This window comes from Colletotrichum fioriniae (genome assembly GCF_027942845.1).
Source record: "Colletotrichum fioriniae strain IMI 355084 chromosome Unknown scaffold_1, whole genome shotgun sequence".
Taxonomy (NCBI): domain Eukaryota; kingdom Fungi; phylum Ascomycota; class Sordariomycetes; order Glomerellales; family Glomerellaceae; genus Colletotrichum; species Colletotrichum fioriniae.
In genome coordinates, this window is record NW_027076837.1 from 3947236 (window position 1) to 3962963 (window position 15728).

Consider the following 15728-nt stretch of genomic DNA (forward strand, 5'->3'; position numbering starts at 1 on the left):
TCGAAGATGGTTACGTGGGCTACTTGACGGGATTTAGAGCACAACTTAGAAATACCGAAATGTGTGTTTCCATGAGAAACATCGATATAATATAATGGAGAAGCTCTGACTAAACATTAGACATGATCTTGATCTTGGTTTCGAAAGACTTCAAAGTTGACAAATGTCCTTGAATACACGGAAGGAAAGTCCGGTACTACCTCCAAGTTCCATTGTCAAGTTCTCTTACAGGTCGTCCTAGCAGGCCAGAGATGGCTTTTCCCCTAGATCTTACGAAACACGACGATACCCATTCCAACTTTCTTTTCTGAAAGATCCCAATGTCGAGACAAATCAAGCAGCGTATGTTTGTTTCCAATGTTTCAAGTATGAGATTATTCACTGAAACGCACCTTCATGAAGAAAACCGCTTGTACTCGTTCTGGGAACATTGACATGTCCCTAGCCTATGACCTGAACATGACAATCCACTCACGATACTGGATTTTAACTGAGTCATACTGCTGAGGAGATCTAGATGCTTTCGAAACATGGACTACGGGAACTTATTTTATTGTGTCGTGCCCTAGCTCAAATATCTGATGGCTATGCCTTAGCATGTGCCATTCTGGGAACAGACCTGAGTTTTCGGCTTCACGAGCCCAATTCGATCAGCTTGCAATACCTTATTGGAGTAGAACGGCCTCTCAACACACTGCCCGTCTCATACAGCGTACCATACTTGGTTAATGAGTGTACCAACGCGGGTGTATCGTGGTCTGGACTCAATTCGCATGTGGTTTTGACTGGACCTACTGATTTAGTTTCAGTATCATTGGGGATGAGCCAAAGATTCGTGTGTTTAATATCATTGCTATACGGTTTCAAGCTTTTCAAGACGTGAATATCCCAACCAATCTCGGCCAATTTGTTGCCAATCCGTTCCAATAAACTCCATCATAATGGCGCAAAGGTCACCGTATCGCCTAGGATTGAGCAGATACCTCAAGTTTGGTCTCGCAGAGACGCCATTATCGAACGAATTTCAACGTAACCTTCCTACCGTCCAAATATACATTGGTCATCTGAATCAGCTTCTGGTTCCCCGAGTAAAAGAATTATGTCAGGTTATCAAACTGACTTTCACCACCAGAGGAAGTGCTCGATTGTCTTGCCACCAACACCTGTCCGTCGTTTGACATCACTGCAACATGCCCTCTACTTTCACCCGTCATGGCTACCCCTCAACAACGAGCACAAATAAACCCCGGGTTACATAGAAGAGGAAGATTATCCATAGTACGAGTGATTACTGCATCTTTCACGACCGTGGCATCGCAGCCTCCCGCAGACAAGGGCAGCTGGACGGTCAACGCGGAAATGATGCTTGGTTGGTATCGTATTGAATACATCTATATACCCAGGTGCTTAAAGGAATGACCCTACGGAGCACAAACGTTCTGCTCTATACGGGGGGAAAAAACAACCCCTCGAAAGACTAGTGTCCAATAAGTACTCATGGTGCTCTATTCCACATGGCACCACACGCACCATGTACAATATAAAAACGCCCTGGAATGCACCTGAGAACCACCGTGGTATACCGCGTGTCCATTTTCCTGCCCTATTATCTTGCCGGCTTTTCCCAACTTCGCAAACAGTCGTTACTCATGAACACTCATTCCTTCACACAGTCTGTCAGCAACCTCGCCTACAAGCGAATGTTGATGTCTAGGCAGTCAACCCGCCATTCCCTCCGGCCCAGCAGACTACGCAACCACTCGATACCCAACCCTGTCCACTCCTGTCTCTGCCGCGCAAGTTCCTCTGCCGCAGCTCCGGCCAGGGCGCTGGCTGTGGAGTTGATGACTTCCACGACGGAGGCGTTGAAGCTGGTATTCGGATCGAGCTCGGGGAGCGGAAGAGAAGTAGGCGGGCGAGGTTGAAACCAGTTGCTGCTAAAGTCGAAGAAGCAGCGGTCGGACCAGTTGCACGAGGTGAGGAAGAGGATCAAGAGCAGGAAGCTGCAGTAGACGCAGGGCCGGTTGAGGAAATAGGTGCAGATGAAGAAGAGGAAGATGAAGGCCGGCGAGGCGTTGGTGGGGATGAAGAGGAGGGGGAGCCAGCTGTATGGGAGTTGTCAGCAGGAATATTGACACTAGGTCAGGGTATTGCTTCACGATGCTCACCTCCTTAAACAGAACATGGTGACGGGTGTGCGTGCGAGAGGGCCGTGACGTAGATGAGGGCGACGTGGGATCCCTGAAAGGTTGCTGGCGTCGGGAGGGGAGGGGGGTTCCCCAGGCTGAGCGCTTCCTTCAACGCGATATCGAATCAGGGGACGTTGCCACGTTCCTAGAGTACAAAAGCTGGTTCAACCGGTTCGCGAACAGCGCAGAGTTGGAGCGCAGCGAGGTCTTGCGTTTGGAGTGTTTGTGTAATCGCAAACGACTTGGAGGTTTTCGGTTGGGTCAAAGTATGTGCACACTGCACACGAGTCGGCACAGGGGTTCAGTGCGAGGAATGATCTTGTGGTTCGGTTGCAATCTGGGTGCAGCGAGGAATTGTTGAATCCAGGAACCAGTGATACAGTTTCCTGACAATGTCATGGAATGCAAGGCGAGGCGGGATGGCGTCGAAGTGGACGGGAAAATTAAAAAAAAAAAAGGGACGTTTACTGGTTGCGTGCAGATCTGTTGCAGTCAAGAGCCTCTCTCTGTCAGGCTGTCTGGGACTCTTAGGTAGTCTCTCGGGTCTCAGGACAGGCATTTGGAGGATTGCTTACGTCAGGAAATCTATGTATGTACGAACCCGATTCTGCAAGCAGCTTAATTACCGGGGAGCTCTCGGTGGGCTGTCCAGTGGGAGCCGTCCTACCTTACCTAAGGTAAGGTAAGGTAAGGTAAGGTACGGTACGGAGTAGGTGTTGAGAAATTAGGTAAGGCTGCAAAATCGGTACGTGTGGGAGCAGTGTGAGCGGGGAGGAAAGACCACCAGTGGCACGTCCCCACGTCGTCCGCCACGTAGCGCACAGACCAGATGCATCCTGCCGGTCTGCCCAAGGCCACAAGCAAGCACCCATGGCCGCCAGCAGAAGCAGAAGCAGCACCAGCAGCACCAGCAACAGCACCCAAGCTCTTCGTTAATTCTCCAACCTAGGCACCTCTACGCAGTAAGCTTAGGGCGAAGAAAGGTTGGTACCTCTATTACCTAAGCTTCTCTGGCCAGGAACAGGAACCTCTCACCTCCAAATTGCCTCAAACAGCACCCGCGCTGGCACTAAGGCACGCCGCACCACCGATTGAAGGACCGCAAGACACGCCCGAGCCCAAAGCTGCGCTAAATCGAGTGGTCGCAGGCAAATCGCACCTTGCCCTGCGTCCCGCACCGCCTCAGACACTCTCCAGTCCAGGCTTGTCTTAGCACCTTAGCACCTTACCTAGGTATCTTACCTTCCACTTCTACAGGGCACCTCAGCTGCAAAGACGCGCCGGCCCTTTGTTGCTTCCGTCCAGACCGGGCAGACAGACAACCTGGGGAAAGCACGGAAAGTACGTACAGGCGCAGACGACGACCAGTTCCTTCCTCTCAAAATTCAACCACGTCACCCCCCTGCTCTTGCTCCTTGCTCTCTGGCTCGCGCTACAGGGTTGTGCCACCTTTAGGTTGGGCTCTCAGGAATTCCAGCGCCGCCAGCCTCTCCCATCCTTCCATTCTCCGTCCCAAAATTTATTTTCAGATATCCCATACCTTCACCTACCTTCACCTTACCTTTCTTCTTCCTTCCTCCCTCCTCCTCCTCCCTCAAAACCTCAATTCGCAAGAAATTCAACACATTCTTGTGTAACGACGGAAGGGTCTGCTCGTCAATTGTCCTTCATTTCCCTCGTCGGATCACGTCCCTTGCCTCTCTCTGCATCTCCTCTTTCCTCCCCCAAACTCCCTCACATCAAACGGGCGCCATCATGGTGTCTCCCATGCCTCCCGCACCGACACCCCCTGGTGGCAGTATGCCCTCAAACGGCGATCGCAGCAACAATTTGCTGAATTTGCTCAAGTTCAGCGGTGTCGGAAGTGCGTCGGCTGCGCAGGCTCGTCAGGAAGGCTATCAGCAGCAGCAACAGTCTCCCCAGCAGCAGCAAGCCCAGCAGCACCATTACCAACAGTTACCGCAACAGCAGCATCACCAGCATCAACAGTTGCAGCATCAACCCCACCAGTCCCAGCCTCAGCCTCATCAGCAAGGCCGTGACTCGTCCTCGACGATGCCTTCGTCCATTCCGACGCAGATCGTCGCACCCGCCCGCGCCCCGGCCGATCCTACCGGCCTGCTCGCCGCTCTGATGAAAGGAGCTCACGATGGCGAGGAGTCGCGTCCCGAGCCGCCTCAAAACGGCTCCTTCTCGACTTTTGGCGCATCGTCGCCCCCCGACGATACGCGCGCCTATCTCTTGAACTTGCTGAACCGTCCGAAGCCCAGTCAGAATGACTTGCTTCTGTCCGAGTCCACCCGTTCCAACCCCCCTCAGGCGGGCGAAAACATCCTTCACAGGGTGCTTGCTGAAGCTGGACAAGCTCCCAACTTGTCCCACATGGCTTCCAACTCGTTCGAGTACGACCCCAACAGCTACGCTCAATCGAGCGGCAACTATGGCGCCTACTCGTTCCCTTCTACCCAAGATTCGAACCACCACGTCGCCCACCACCAGCACCAGCAGCAGTATGGCTACAATGCCAACCACAACGGCAGCAGCTTCGACGAGTCTCAAATCACTTCGCCACACAACAGAACTCCCAAGACGGGTTCCATCTCGGGAATCGCCCCACCTCAGTCGTCTGGCCAGTCACCTGCTGGTCCGGCTTTCCAGATCCTCAAAAAGGCTCACGACTCGCCGAGCTCTCACCACTCCCATCACTCCCATCATGGAAGCGAGTCTAAGCGCATCGTCAACGAGCACCGCAGCCCTCTTGCTAGCCCCGAGCGCCTTCGCCACAGCTTCGGCCACGGTTCTTCCCCTGCAGACAAGCTTGCTAATCCTACGCCTGGCTCCACTGCCTCGTATGCGAGCATTCCTGCCGAGAAGAATAAGGAGACGGTTTCCGAGGCAATCCACGATATTGCCCAGCAAGCCGACTACGAGGCTCAGCAAGCTCTGGCCCGCGCTGAGGAAGAGCAGTCGCGGCCAGAGTATCTGCAGGATCTCGAAGACATGGACACCGCCCGTACCGAGAGGGAGTTCGAAGAGAGCGCCCACCATGCTGCTCAAGCCATCAAGAAGGAGCTCGAACGCGAGGAAAATAGAGACCTCCTCGAAAAGGTTGTCTCCGCCGAGGTGGCCGAGGAGGTTCGCGAGATCATCGAAGAGGCTGCGAGTCATGCCGTCGCCGATAGCTGGGAGAGCGCCGACCAGGACGAGATTGTGGTGATCGAGGAGGAAACTCCCGCTCCCGTCAAGGTCTTCAACTTCCCCATGAAGCCTTGGATCTCAATTGCTCTGCAGGACAGCGCTACCGAGCCTCGACCTCAGTTCAGAGACGACGCCATCATGGATATCGCCCGCCTCAAGAAAGAGTTCGACCAGATTGACCGCAATCTCTACACGGCCACCGAGAACTACATGGCTTACGGCATGTCCAAGGCTGGTGGTCTCCGCGTCATTAGGCAAGACGACGGCAAGGACGCCAAGATCTTCACCGACACCAAGGACCGCATCTTCAATGTCGCCATGTCCGTCACTCCCACTGACCATACCGGCATCCACCGCGAGGCCATCATTGGCACTGGCATCACTGGCACTGTCTACTGGGTTCAGATCAAGAGTGGCGAGAAGGATCACATCGAGGATGCTCACCCCGAGCAATATGGCTTCGCTCTGCCTCCTATGGCTTCCCACGAAGGTGGCGATGCCCCTGGCGGCGTTCTCAAGACCCGTGCCCGCACGTCCACCATCCACCCCGAGTTCTTCGCCGTTGGCCGCGGCAAGTCCATCAACATCATCTGGCCCACATACATCATGCAGAACAACCTGTTCAAGCCTGGCCACGACCGCGTCGTCGACACGGAGAGATTGGCTAAGCAGTGCTCGTTGAAGATCAATACCGGTAAGGCCGGTAAAGACTTCACGTTCAGTCAGGACGATAGCGTGATAGTGTCTCTTGACAAGTCTGGACGTGTCAAGTTCTGGGACGTTCGTGACCTGACCGCCGCCAAGGAGGGCAGCGACCCTCGTGCGCCCATTCCCGCCCACACTTCATTGGAGGTGAAGGAACCTCTCATGACACTCACCAGCACCCCCGAGGGCGAGAAGGCATGGCCCACATCTGTTCTCCTCGTCGACAAGCTTCGCCCGTACCAAAAGCGCTGCGCTTTGCGTTACATGATCATTGGAATGAAGCAGAACCACACGCTGCAGCTCTGGGATCTTGCGCTGGGCAAGCCTGTTCAGGAGTTCAACCTCCCCCACACCAAGGAGTCTGACGCCGTTTGCAGCGTCATGTACCACCCTCCCACTGGCATGTTGGTGATCGGACACCCGACCCGCAACTCCATCTACTTTGCGCATCTTTCGGCTCCTAAGTACAACCTGAAGAGCGTGTCGCAGGTGGACTACATCCAGCGTCTGGTCGCCCAGGACACCACCATCCCCGCGCCCGACTCGACTGCCGTTATCAGCGGCGTTCGTGAATACTCGTTTGCAAACCGTGGCATCCTGCGCAGTCTCGACATCCTCTGCAACCCTGCTATGGCTCAAGAGACTGACGAGCCTACTCTGTTTGAACTCTACGCCATGCACTCCAAGGGAGTAGCATGCCTTTTGATCAAGCAGGCCGAGCTCGGCTGGACCAAGGACAACAAGGTCCTGGCACCCGTTGATGCAGTTGACGCTGGGGTCGTTACTATTTCGAAGCTGAAGCCCCCCGCCAGCCAGCCCGCTGAGCCCAACCACCAGAATGCTGAAGGCGCCCACCCCTCGGCTCGCAACATTGCCAAGGACTCCCTTCTGCAGACCACGCCTTCTCACGATGATAACGCTCCTCGTCGCGGCCCCGAGTCTGTCACGCCAGTCAAGATCGCCAAGGCGGAGTCAAAGGAGGAGGAGACGCCTGTTCCCGCTCCCGCCCCCGTTAAGGAGGAGAAGCAGGAGCGCAAGAGCCGCAAAAAGAAGGCAGCTGCAGCCGCTGCAGCAGCGGCGGCGGCCGCCGCTGCCGGCAACGAGCAAACGAATGGCTCGCCCCGTGTTGGTCCTTCCAACAACAACAATTCCAATTCCAAGGACTCAGGCAAGTCTTCCGGCAACAACTCCAACTCGAACTCCATCACCCAAGAGTCTGTCGAATCCGCAATCAGCAGCATGGAGACTCGCCTCCAGAACGGATTCAACAACTTGCTCAACTCGTCGTTCAAGACGCTCCACGGCCGCATTGACGAGGGTCTGCGTGCTCGTGAGGCCGACTTTGACGACCGCCAGCTCAAGCTCCTAAACATGGTCTCCGAGGTCCTTAACGAGAACACCCAAAAGGTTCTCGAGGCCCTCATCCAGGAACAGTTCAGCAACGCGGTTATCCCCGCTATTGCTGACGTCGCCGGCAAGGCTGTTTCTGACCAGTTCACTAAGAGTATGAACAATCAAGTCTCGCACTCCGTCCAGAAGGAGATTCACAAGGCCCTTCCTTCCGCGACTCAGCACGCGCTGCAGAACGGCGACTTTGTGAAGGCCATCTCGGATAGAGTTGGAGCCACGGTGGCGGCCAACGTCCAGCAAGAGGTCGTCAACACTTTGACCTCTCGCCTGGCTCCCTCCTTCACCAACATGGCGACCCAGGCATGTCAGCGCGTGGTCGGTGAACTCCAGAAGCAGCACCGCACCGAGATGGAAACTCTCAATGCTCAGCGTCTCGCTGAGAGCAACAAGGTTGACCAGCTTTCTGCCATCGTGACTCGTCTTACTGGTACGATTTCGAGCATGGCGGCGTCCCAGGAGCAGTTCCAGAACGAGTTTCTCAAGTTCCAGCAGCAGATGATCCGCGTTCAGGCCCAGGCCCAGGCCCAGCAGCAGCAACAGCAGCAGCCTCAACAGGTGCCGCATCACCAGCAGGCCCCTTCGTACGCCCCTTCTGTTGTTAGCCAAGTTCCCAGCCAGGTTCCCAGCCACATGCAGAGTCAGGCCTACAGCAACCTGCAGAGTCCTGACAGGGCTTCGCAGCACTCCATGAGCTACAGTGGCCACTCTCAGGCTCTCACGGTGGCCAAGTCCAACAATGAGTACGATGCCGATCTCCAAGCTCGCATTGCTGTTGTGAACCAGCCGATGAAGGAAGGCAGAGCCGAGGAGGCCGTCGTCCGCTGGATGCAGTCTGGCCGTGAGCAGGAAGTGTTTGAAAAGTACATGTCCAAGTACAGCCCCGAATTCGTCCGCAACCTGCCGCACCTCGTTCTCTTGACCGTGACTGCCACGGTCAGTTTGAATCTGGAGTCGTACACTCGTGAGAGAATCGCCTGGCTCGAAATGGTCGTGCACAGCCTCCAGGTCTCGCTCGGCGAAATGGTGAGTTATTCTGACTTCAGTCTATGCAAGTCGATGCTAACAAAGCTCTAGGATGGTGATGCTCGTGCGGTTACACCAAAGATTATGGGTATGCTGGTGGCCCGCGTTGAGGGTCTCTTCGTTCGCATCAGCAGCACATCGGGCAACGACCCGGTTCTCAAGAACCTTTCGCAGATTATTGTCAATGCGAAGCGGGTGATTGACGCGTGCCAGGACGAGCAGCAGTATGCTTGAGAAGCAGACAGACGAGGGTGATTATTTCTCACACCTGGCCCGATGACGACATGACGATATCAAGTACATAAGACATTTCGACACCATACACATTTGCAGGATGGCCTTGCTACAAGGCATGGTTACGATGTTGAGGGGATACGTCCTCTGAAGAATGGGTGGGCACAATAGCCGACGGTCGATACCTTAGTGCACATATGGATGCGTTTTCTTTGGCATTTGGAGAATGGGGTCTGTGAATACGTTTTTCAATGGGAGGCGTATGACAGGCATGCGAATGGAGTAGTTTGGGCTCCAATGGATGGATCTGCGTGTGGATGGCTGACAAGATTCCCAAACCTTTTCCTTTCTCTTTTTCCTTTCCGTTGTAATAAGTGGTACGTTTGGGTGTTGGGACGAACCAAAAAAATGGCTTGGGAGCAAGGGCGTGTGGACATCGACCCAGAGTCTATAGCATTCTTGGGGTTGGATGATTCCATTGGGACGTTACCTCGCCGTCGTAGACAGGAATATCAAGGCGTGATCTAGCTTGGTGCGTTGGTTGTGTGACTGTCTGTGTAATGTAATGTGAGGTGGAGGGGTGTGTGGTCGTCGTAGGCTTCAGGACGCCCGTGAATCAATATTATGGAATTACCTTTCCAAACCAAGCACATACGACCACACCCATCAGAGAATTCGGGATCCCGTCCGCTCTCCCATAGACAAGCTGATGAGGGCCAGATTAGTAGTTGAGTCGGTGACGATCAGCGAATACCTGGTGTTGTATGTTTCTTTTTTCTTATTTGGTGTCTTGTCAGTGTCAGGTCTACTCACGATTGTTTGCCCCGGGGAAGTAGAGCGAGATTGTACAAGATATTGAATAGCAATCCGAATACATCGACATTTTCAATCTAGAATCAACGTGTAGAAGTTGAGGGTGTGAGAAGCGAAACCTGTCTTTGTTGTCTCAATGGGTGCATGCGGTAGCAAGATACCTGTACCTTATACCTACCTTACAGTAAGGTACCTTAGGTAGCGAGGTTATCGTCGTATAATAATTGGGGAATCGGTTACATAATCATCGAGATGCAGCAATGTGGCCTGTGCCCCTGAAGAGACGGCAGAACCTTGCAATTTTGCAGGGCTTGATGCCTGACAGCCTCACACCCTCGTTGGCCATGTCTAATTGGACAAGTGGCTGGCGGCAAGAGCAGGACACCTGTGGTCGTTTCACTGTTCAGTCAGTTTTTGGGGAAAGCTCGAGTCACACAGCACAGCACAGCACCTGCCCTGTGGGCTGTGGCCGCAGGAGCCACCTCCCGCAGTAAAGCCAGGTACGTGCCTTGAAGTCTGAACAGTGGAAGGAACCCCGGGCAGTCAGACTCAAAGAAAGAAGCACCGCTTCTGATTCCACCTATCTTTACAGTGAATACATGCCTGCCCTGCCTCTCACTCCCTCTACCCGTGCTGTTGGCCCGAATTGAAGTCGAAATCTTTGCTGCCACCTCTATAGCCAAACTGCCATTTTCACCCAACTAAGTTTTCTCTTGTTTATTGTTGGGGGAATAATTCCTACTTCATCAAAGGCAGCCTTTCAAGTTTCAACCATCCCAGCACGTAGTTTCTCCGCGCCCTCGACTCGGCCAATTGCGTTTGACAGAGTGTACTTCCCATCCGCTGCGCGGTACATGGACTCTTCCACTCCAAAGTACCTTACCTCAGCCCTTTCAGGTACACCCGACCGTCCAGAGTACTCCGTACAGAACAGACAAACGCCGACGCGACGACAGCAAAGCTCCAATTGAATCGACCAGGGGTGTCAACGCCAACACCACAAGCACAGCTCCGACCACCGCTTTAGGGGTTTTGGACCTGGATTTGGATTGACAACCACCTTGTTCCCACCTCACGACGACACGACACCACGACTACGACGGCAAAGACCGCTGCGCCAGCTCCTCGACGAGTCGCCGCCGATACCTTTTTGACCTTTTTGCTCGTCTGATGTAAGGACGACGCACCATCATCACCTCGAGACGATACCAAGGCGCGCAGACTACTGCGCCTAGCGGGACGATCCGTGAGAAGGAACCCATCCCGACACCCGTAACGACCACCGACGAGACGATTCCCGCACCTCGCATCTACCTCCTCCCAAATTCGACAGCAGTGCTGAGCTGCCCGTTGGGGACCAGTCCCCCCTTGCGCGCGTATGAGCTGGCAGGTGGTTCCGGGTATGGGGTCGAACGTAGGCAACGGCATGGGCGGGCCTGGAGGAAACGAGATGGGCGGCGCGATGCAGGGCAACGGCGGCAACCAGCCCCATGCGACCGAGTATACGCTGCAGGGTACGTTTCTTAACGCGAACATTGAGTCCCTCCATCATTTTATACTGACCGCAATGCGTCACAGGTGTTATGCGCTTCCTCCAAACCGAATGGCACCGCCACGAGCGGGACAGGAATGCTTGGGAGATTGACCGCCAGGAGATGAAGGCTAGGATAGCTTCCCTCGAAGGCCAGGCAAGAAGGGCCGACGCAACTCAAAAGGCACTTAAGAAATACGTCGCCATTCTCGAAAAGAAGGTTAAAGACCAGGCTGCACAGCTCAAGGGCGCTGCCAAAGCAGGCGAGGACGCTGCAAAGGCTGAAAAGGATCGCGCTGCCCTGGTCCAGGAGAAGCTGCGGCGTGAGTTTTCACTCCTTGCCATTATCGATGCCGAAGCAACAGCTAACATATTTATACAGCTTCCTCCAAGAAGCCATTCGATGCCCATGGTGGCGAGCTCGATGTCGATAAAGCCGACGATGAATCGCAAAGAGCCGACCTCAAGTCTTTCCTGGATCAGTGCCAGGCCGAGTTCACCTATCTGATGATTACCCCGGCGAATCCTCTGCCTCCGCGAGATTCACCCCCTCTCCCGATACTCGAAGACTTGCGCGAAGGCGAGCCGTTCGGCGTGCCTGGTGGTAAGCCATTCCAGGAGCCGCCCTTCCCCTTTGCCTCATCGTCTCTTGTGCCTCAAAACCATGTCCGCGAAGCCAACCGCCCACCTCCCGCCCCGAACCATGCACCCCCGATGCAGCGAAGCCAACCAACGAGTTTCCAAGTCAAACCTGTCGAACAGCAACAGCAACTACAGCAGCAGCAACAGCAGCAGCATCAACCACAACAACAGCACCAGCAGCAAATGCCACCTCCCGCACAAGAATCTGCGCCTCCTGTCATGTATGCCGCTGGCACCGAATGGCCTCAGCCAATGTCGTCGACTGGCCGTATGCTCGACGACAATATGCAACGTCCCAGCCATGCCGTCGAGTCTATCAGTAGCGTTGAACCAACGGAAGAGTCTCAACCTAGCCGCCCTGCCCCTGAAACCGACGGTTGGGATTTCTCCGACGGATCGTTCGCCGATGCCAACTCGTCGCAATCTCTACAGCACATCACCAATAGATCCGATACCGATGCATTCCCCACCGCAGATAATCTTCCAAAGTCGCCCAATCGTGGACCGAGCTCCCATCGCCGCAAAGGTTCAATGTCGCGGAGACGCAGCGCAGACCATGAGCTATCATTGAACTCGGCTGCTCAAAAGGCCGAGACGGGCAATTTCAAACTGCGCTTCGGACTACGAGGCCATCTGGACACTGTACGCACCGTCATCTTCTCCGGCGGTGGCAGTCCTGGCGAACCCGAGATCTGCACAGCAGGCGACGATGGCATGATCAAGCGGTTCCACATTCCCCGTGCCGATAACCATGGCCAGACCAATGCTGCGTCGGATCTCGACGTGACAGCTAACTTCTCTCATCGTGGCCACGCCGGAGGCGTGCTCTGTCTGACGTCTTGGTCACCTTCGCCAAACTTCTCCACCGGTGGTCGCGCCCAAGGTGACGGCTGGATCTTTTCCGGCGGTCAGGACGCTACCATCAGGGTATGGGAACGTGGAAGAGTCGACCCCAAAGCTACCCTCGAGGGCCACACCGACGCCGTCTGGGCATTGTGCGTGCTGCCGACCACATTGGGCGCAGTCTTTGGTCAGAACAGCCAATACGGAAGCCCCGATCGCATACTTCTCGTGTCTGGCGGCGCTGATGGATCTGTCCGTCTGTGGTCCGTCAGCGCACCGCCTCAATTGACATCGCCTCAGCCTGGAACGAACAGAGCTGGTCCGACGGGCAGCAGAGGCCGCGTCCGCGGTAACTCGATGAGTTCGGGAAGTGCTTTCTCGAGCACCCCGCAGCCCAACATGGCATCAAGCTCCCCCTTCAACCACACACTCGTCCACAACATTAAGAGGCCGGATGGCTCTGACGCCAGCCCTACATGCATCACTTCCCTCAGCCCTAGCGGCGACACGTTTGTCGTCTCTTACTCTGACGCAGCCATTCTCGTCTACGATACCCGGACAGGTGAACAGACTGGCACAATGGACAGCTCTGAGACATACGACGGTTCAATCAACACCAGTGTCAACGCTGTGGTTGCAACAACAGTTGGTTTGGAACAACCTCAGGGCGGGTTGTCTGAGGAAGATGGCAGTGCCGGTGGTGGACCAACCGGTGGTGGAGGCAGATCCATGGCAGGATCTGGGGTCGAAGGCGTCATTATTTCTGGACACGAGGACCGGTTCGTCCGCTTTTTCGATGCCAACAGCGGTAAGTCACAAAAGTTGAATGCATGTGAGGAGGATGTGCTAATTGAATGCCCAGGCCAATGCACCTACAACATGCTGGCCCATCCGGCATCGATTTCGGGCCTTTCACTTAGTCCAGACGGTCGCGAGCTTGTCAGCGCAGGCCATGATGCCTCATTGCGGTTCTGGAGTCTTGAGAAGCGATCCTGCACCCAGGAGATTACGAGTCACCGCATCATGCGTGGTGAGGGCGTCTGCTCTGTCGTGTGGAGTCAAGACGGCAAGTGGGTTGTCAGCGGTGGCGGAGATGGCGTGGTGAAGGTTTTTGCGCGGTAGACGGTGAAGGTTTTGGTTGAGTGAGGAAGAGACAGAAGGGGAGAGAGAGAAAGGGAGAGGGAGGGGAAGAAGTGAGGGAGGAAAGAAAATATACAACAGCAGCAGCAGCAGCAGCAGCAGCAGCAGCATAGCGTCCGTTGAAATGGCGTCGTCTTTGGGTCATTACTTGCTATGGGATGGATGTCTGAAAAGATGGTCTGCTCTCCGAGCTGATTGTGCCCGGGCATGAGAGAAGACGAAGAGGGTGTTCTAGGACTTTGTTTCAACTTGTTTTTTGGGCATGAAGTATAAGACTCTAGGGGCTTTTGGCTGCAGCAGTGGGCTGCGGGCCAGATAAGGAAAAAGACAGAAAACGAGGGGATGAATGGAATAGGATAAGGGGGCGTGGACCGGCGCGGCCGACCCGCGTCCTGTTGTAATATTGTACTGGGGCATCATTATTGTTCATCACACGTCGATACCCTTACACTTCACCAACCAGCCCGACAAAACCGACCGACCTACCCCTTGCTTGCCTGTTGTTTGGTGGACTCTGGACAGTGGTCTCTGTTTCTACGTACATAGCTTTATTTCTTTTTGTTACAGGTGAAGAAAATAGATGATTGTATGATTCTGGGTATTAAGAATGCTATGAAAAAACCAAAGTTGCCGTCGCTGCTGTGTAGTAGGAAGGTCTGCTGACTGAGAACCTAAGAAGAACATGTACATGGGGCTAGAATTCCAGCTCCTCGACCTCCATACCACATCCATTACACTTCTTCACCGTCATACCCTCCTCGTTCTCCACCGCTCGTCCCCAATCGTGAACGTGCTTGCCACCGCCAACCGAGTCTCCAAACTTTCTCGGTCCCGCGCCGGCGGCCGTGGTGGCCTGCTGTCTGCGAATGGCCTCGGTCCTGGTCTTTCGCTTGAGGTCGTTGAGCTTGTCCCTGAACTTGGCCTCCTTGCGCCTCTTCTTGTCGGCCTCGCGCTTGGCGAACTCGGCGTCGAGCTTCTCGGCGGAGCCCCATTTCGTGGTGAAGGCGTACTCTTCGACCTGCATCCGGAGGAACAGCATCATGTCGTGCCAGTGCGACTTGTGCGGGTTCGGTCGGGAGAGGTGGGGGAGGAGATCGGCGTCTTTGAGTTCCTCGTCGGTGAGGAGGTAGTCCTCTTTACATTCCGTCTTTGTGAGGAGCGAGTATTTGTCGGGCAGCTTGTCCTTGCAGGCGTGGCAGACCTGGATACCAAAGATCTCGTCCCAGACAAAGTCGATTTCGTACGAGGAGCAGTCGGCGCACTTCTTGCGCATGGTGGCGTCGGCGAGGACGCTGAGGCCCGGCTCAAAGGGTCCCGCTTTCTGCCGGCGGAGTTTCTTGAGGAGCTGGAGGCGTTCCCATTCCTGCGAGGACATGCCTTTCGGTTTCTCTTCCTGGGGCGGGCCGCCCGGTTTTGCTTTGGGGACGAGGGCCGTGTTGTGCGGGTCGTCTTCTGCGGTGAGGAAGCCGCCTTTTGTATCCGTCATGGCGGACATGTTGTAGTCGACGAATTTGGCAAAGTTGCGCGCCGGGCGCGGGGCGGCGTTTGTGTCGCGGGCATCGCGGTTCGTTGAGGGGTGTGATTCTGCTGCTGCTGCTGCTGCTGCAGGATTTGTCGTCGAGATGGAAGAGTGTGGGCGTTTGCGGGAAATGTCTGTCGCTTGGGAGGCGCCGGCGTTGGTGATGTGAACGTCGTTGGTGGCTACGAAGCCCGAGGCGGTTTTGGGAGTCGGGATTGCGCCTGAGGCGGCAAGTTCGGCATCGCGGCGGTCGCGGATTGCTTTTGCTTTGAGGCGAGATTCTTCCTGTGGGAAGGAAAGTCAATTAGTCCTGGGGAGGTCCGAGTAAAATCGAGGCTTGAGGATTCATTCACTCACCATGCGACGGATTGCTGCTGGTGTTGGAGGGGTTCTGGCGGGTAGCGGCGCCGTTGCCGGGTTTGGCGGTGGCGTTGAGGGACGCACCATTGCGATTGTCTGTTGGGAAAACAATTCGGAGTAT

At 55.0% G+C, this 15728-nt stretch overlaps 4 protein-coding genes across 4 annotated transcripts; 2 read left to right on the top strand and 2 right to left on the bottom strand.

Annotated features, from left to right (window-relative positions):
• Window positions 1-1690: 1690 nt before the first annotated feature.
• On the bottom strand, window positions 1691-2185 carry N0V96_000990 (uncharacterized protein; the record flags this gene model as incomplete). The annotated part of the gene is made up of 2 exons (XM_053195349.1): window positions 1691-2105; window positions 2169-2185. 2 exons carry the CDS (start codon window positions 2183-2185, stop codon window positions 1691-1693), a joined length of 432 nt encoding a protein of 143 aa, XP_053047319.1.
• A 1759-nt stretch (window positions 2186-3944) lies between these two features.
• N0V96_000991 (uncharacterized protein) lies at window positions 3945-8759 on the top strand (the record flags this gene model as incomplete). Its single annotated transcript, XM_053195348.2, has 2 exons — window positions 3945-8525; window positions 8577-8759. 2 exons carry the CDS (start codon window positions 3945-3947, stop codon window positions 8757-8759), a joined length of 4764 nt encoding a protein of 1587 aa, XP_053047318.2.
• Window positions 8760-10998: 2239 nt separating this feature from the next.
• Window positions 10999-13710, top strand: ADI1_1 (1,2-dihydroxy-3-keto-5-methylthiopentene dioxygenase; the record flags this gene model as incomplete). The annotated part of the gene is made up of 4 exons (XM_053195347.1): window positions 10999-11086; window positions 11151-11426; window positions 11486-13396; window positions 13451-13710. The coding sequence occupies 4 exons, from the start codon at window positions 10999-11001 to the stop codon at window positions 13708-13710; spliced, it is 2535 nt and encodes an 844-aa protein (XP_053047317.1).
• A 712-nt stretch (window positions 13711-14422) lies between these two features.
• On the bottom strand, window positions 14423-15694 carry RAD14 (DNA repair protein rad14; the record flags this gene model as incomplete). Its single annotated transcript, XM_053195346.1, has 2 exons — window positions 14423-15532; window positions 15605-15694. The coding sequence occupies 2 exons, from the start codon at window positions 15692-15694 to the stop codon at window positions 14423-14425; spliced, it is 1200 nt and encodes a 399-aa protein (XP_053047316.1).
• Between the last annotated feature and the right edge of the window lie 34 nt (window positions 15695-15728).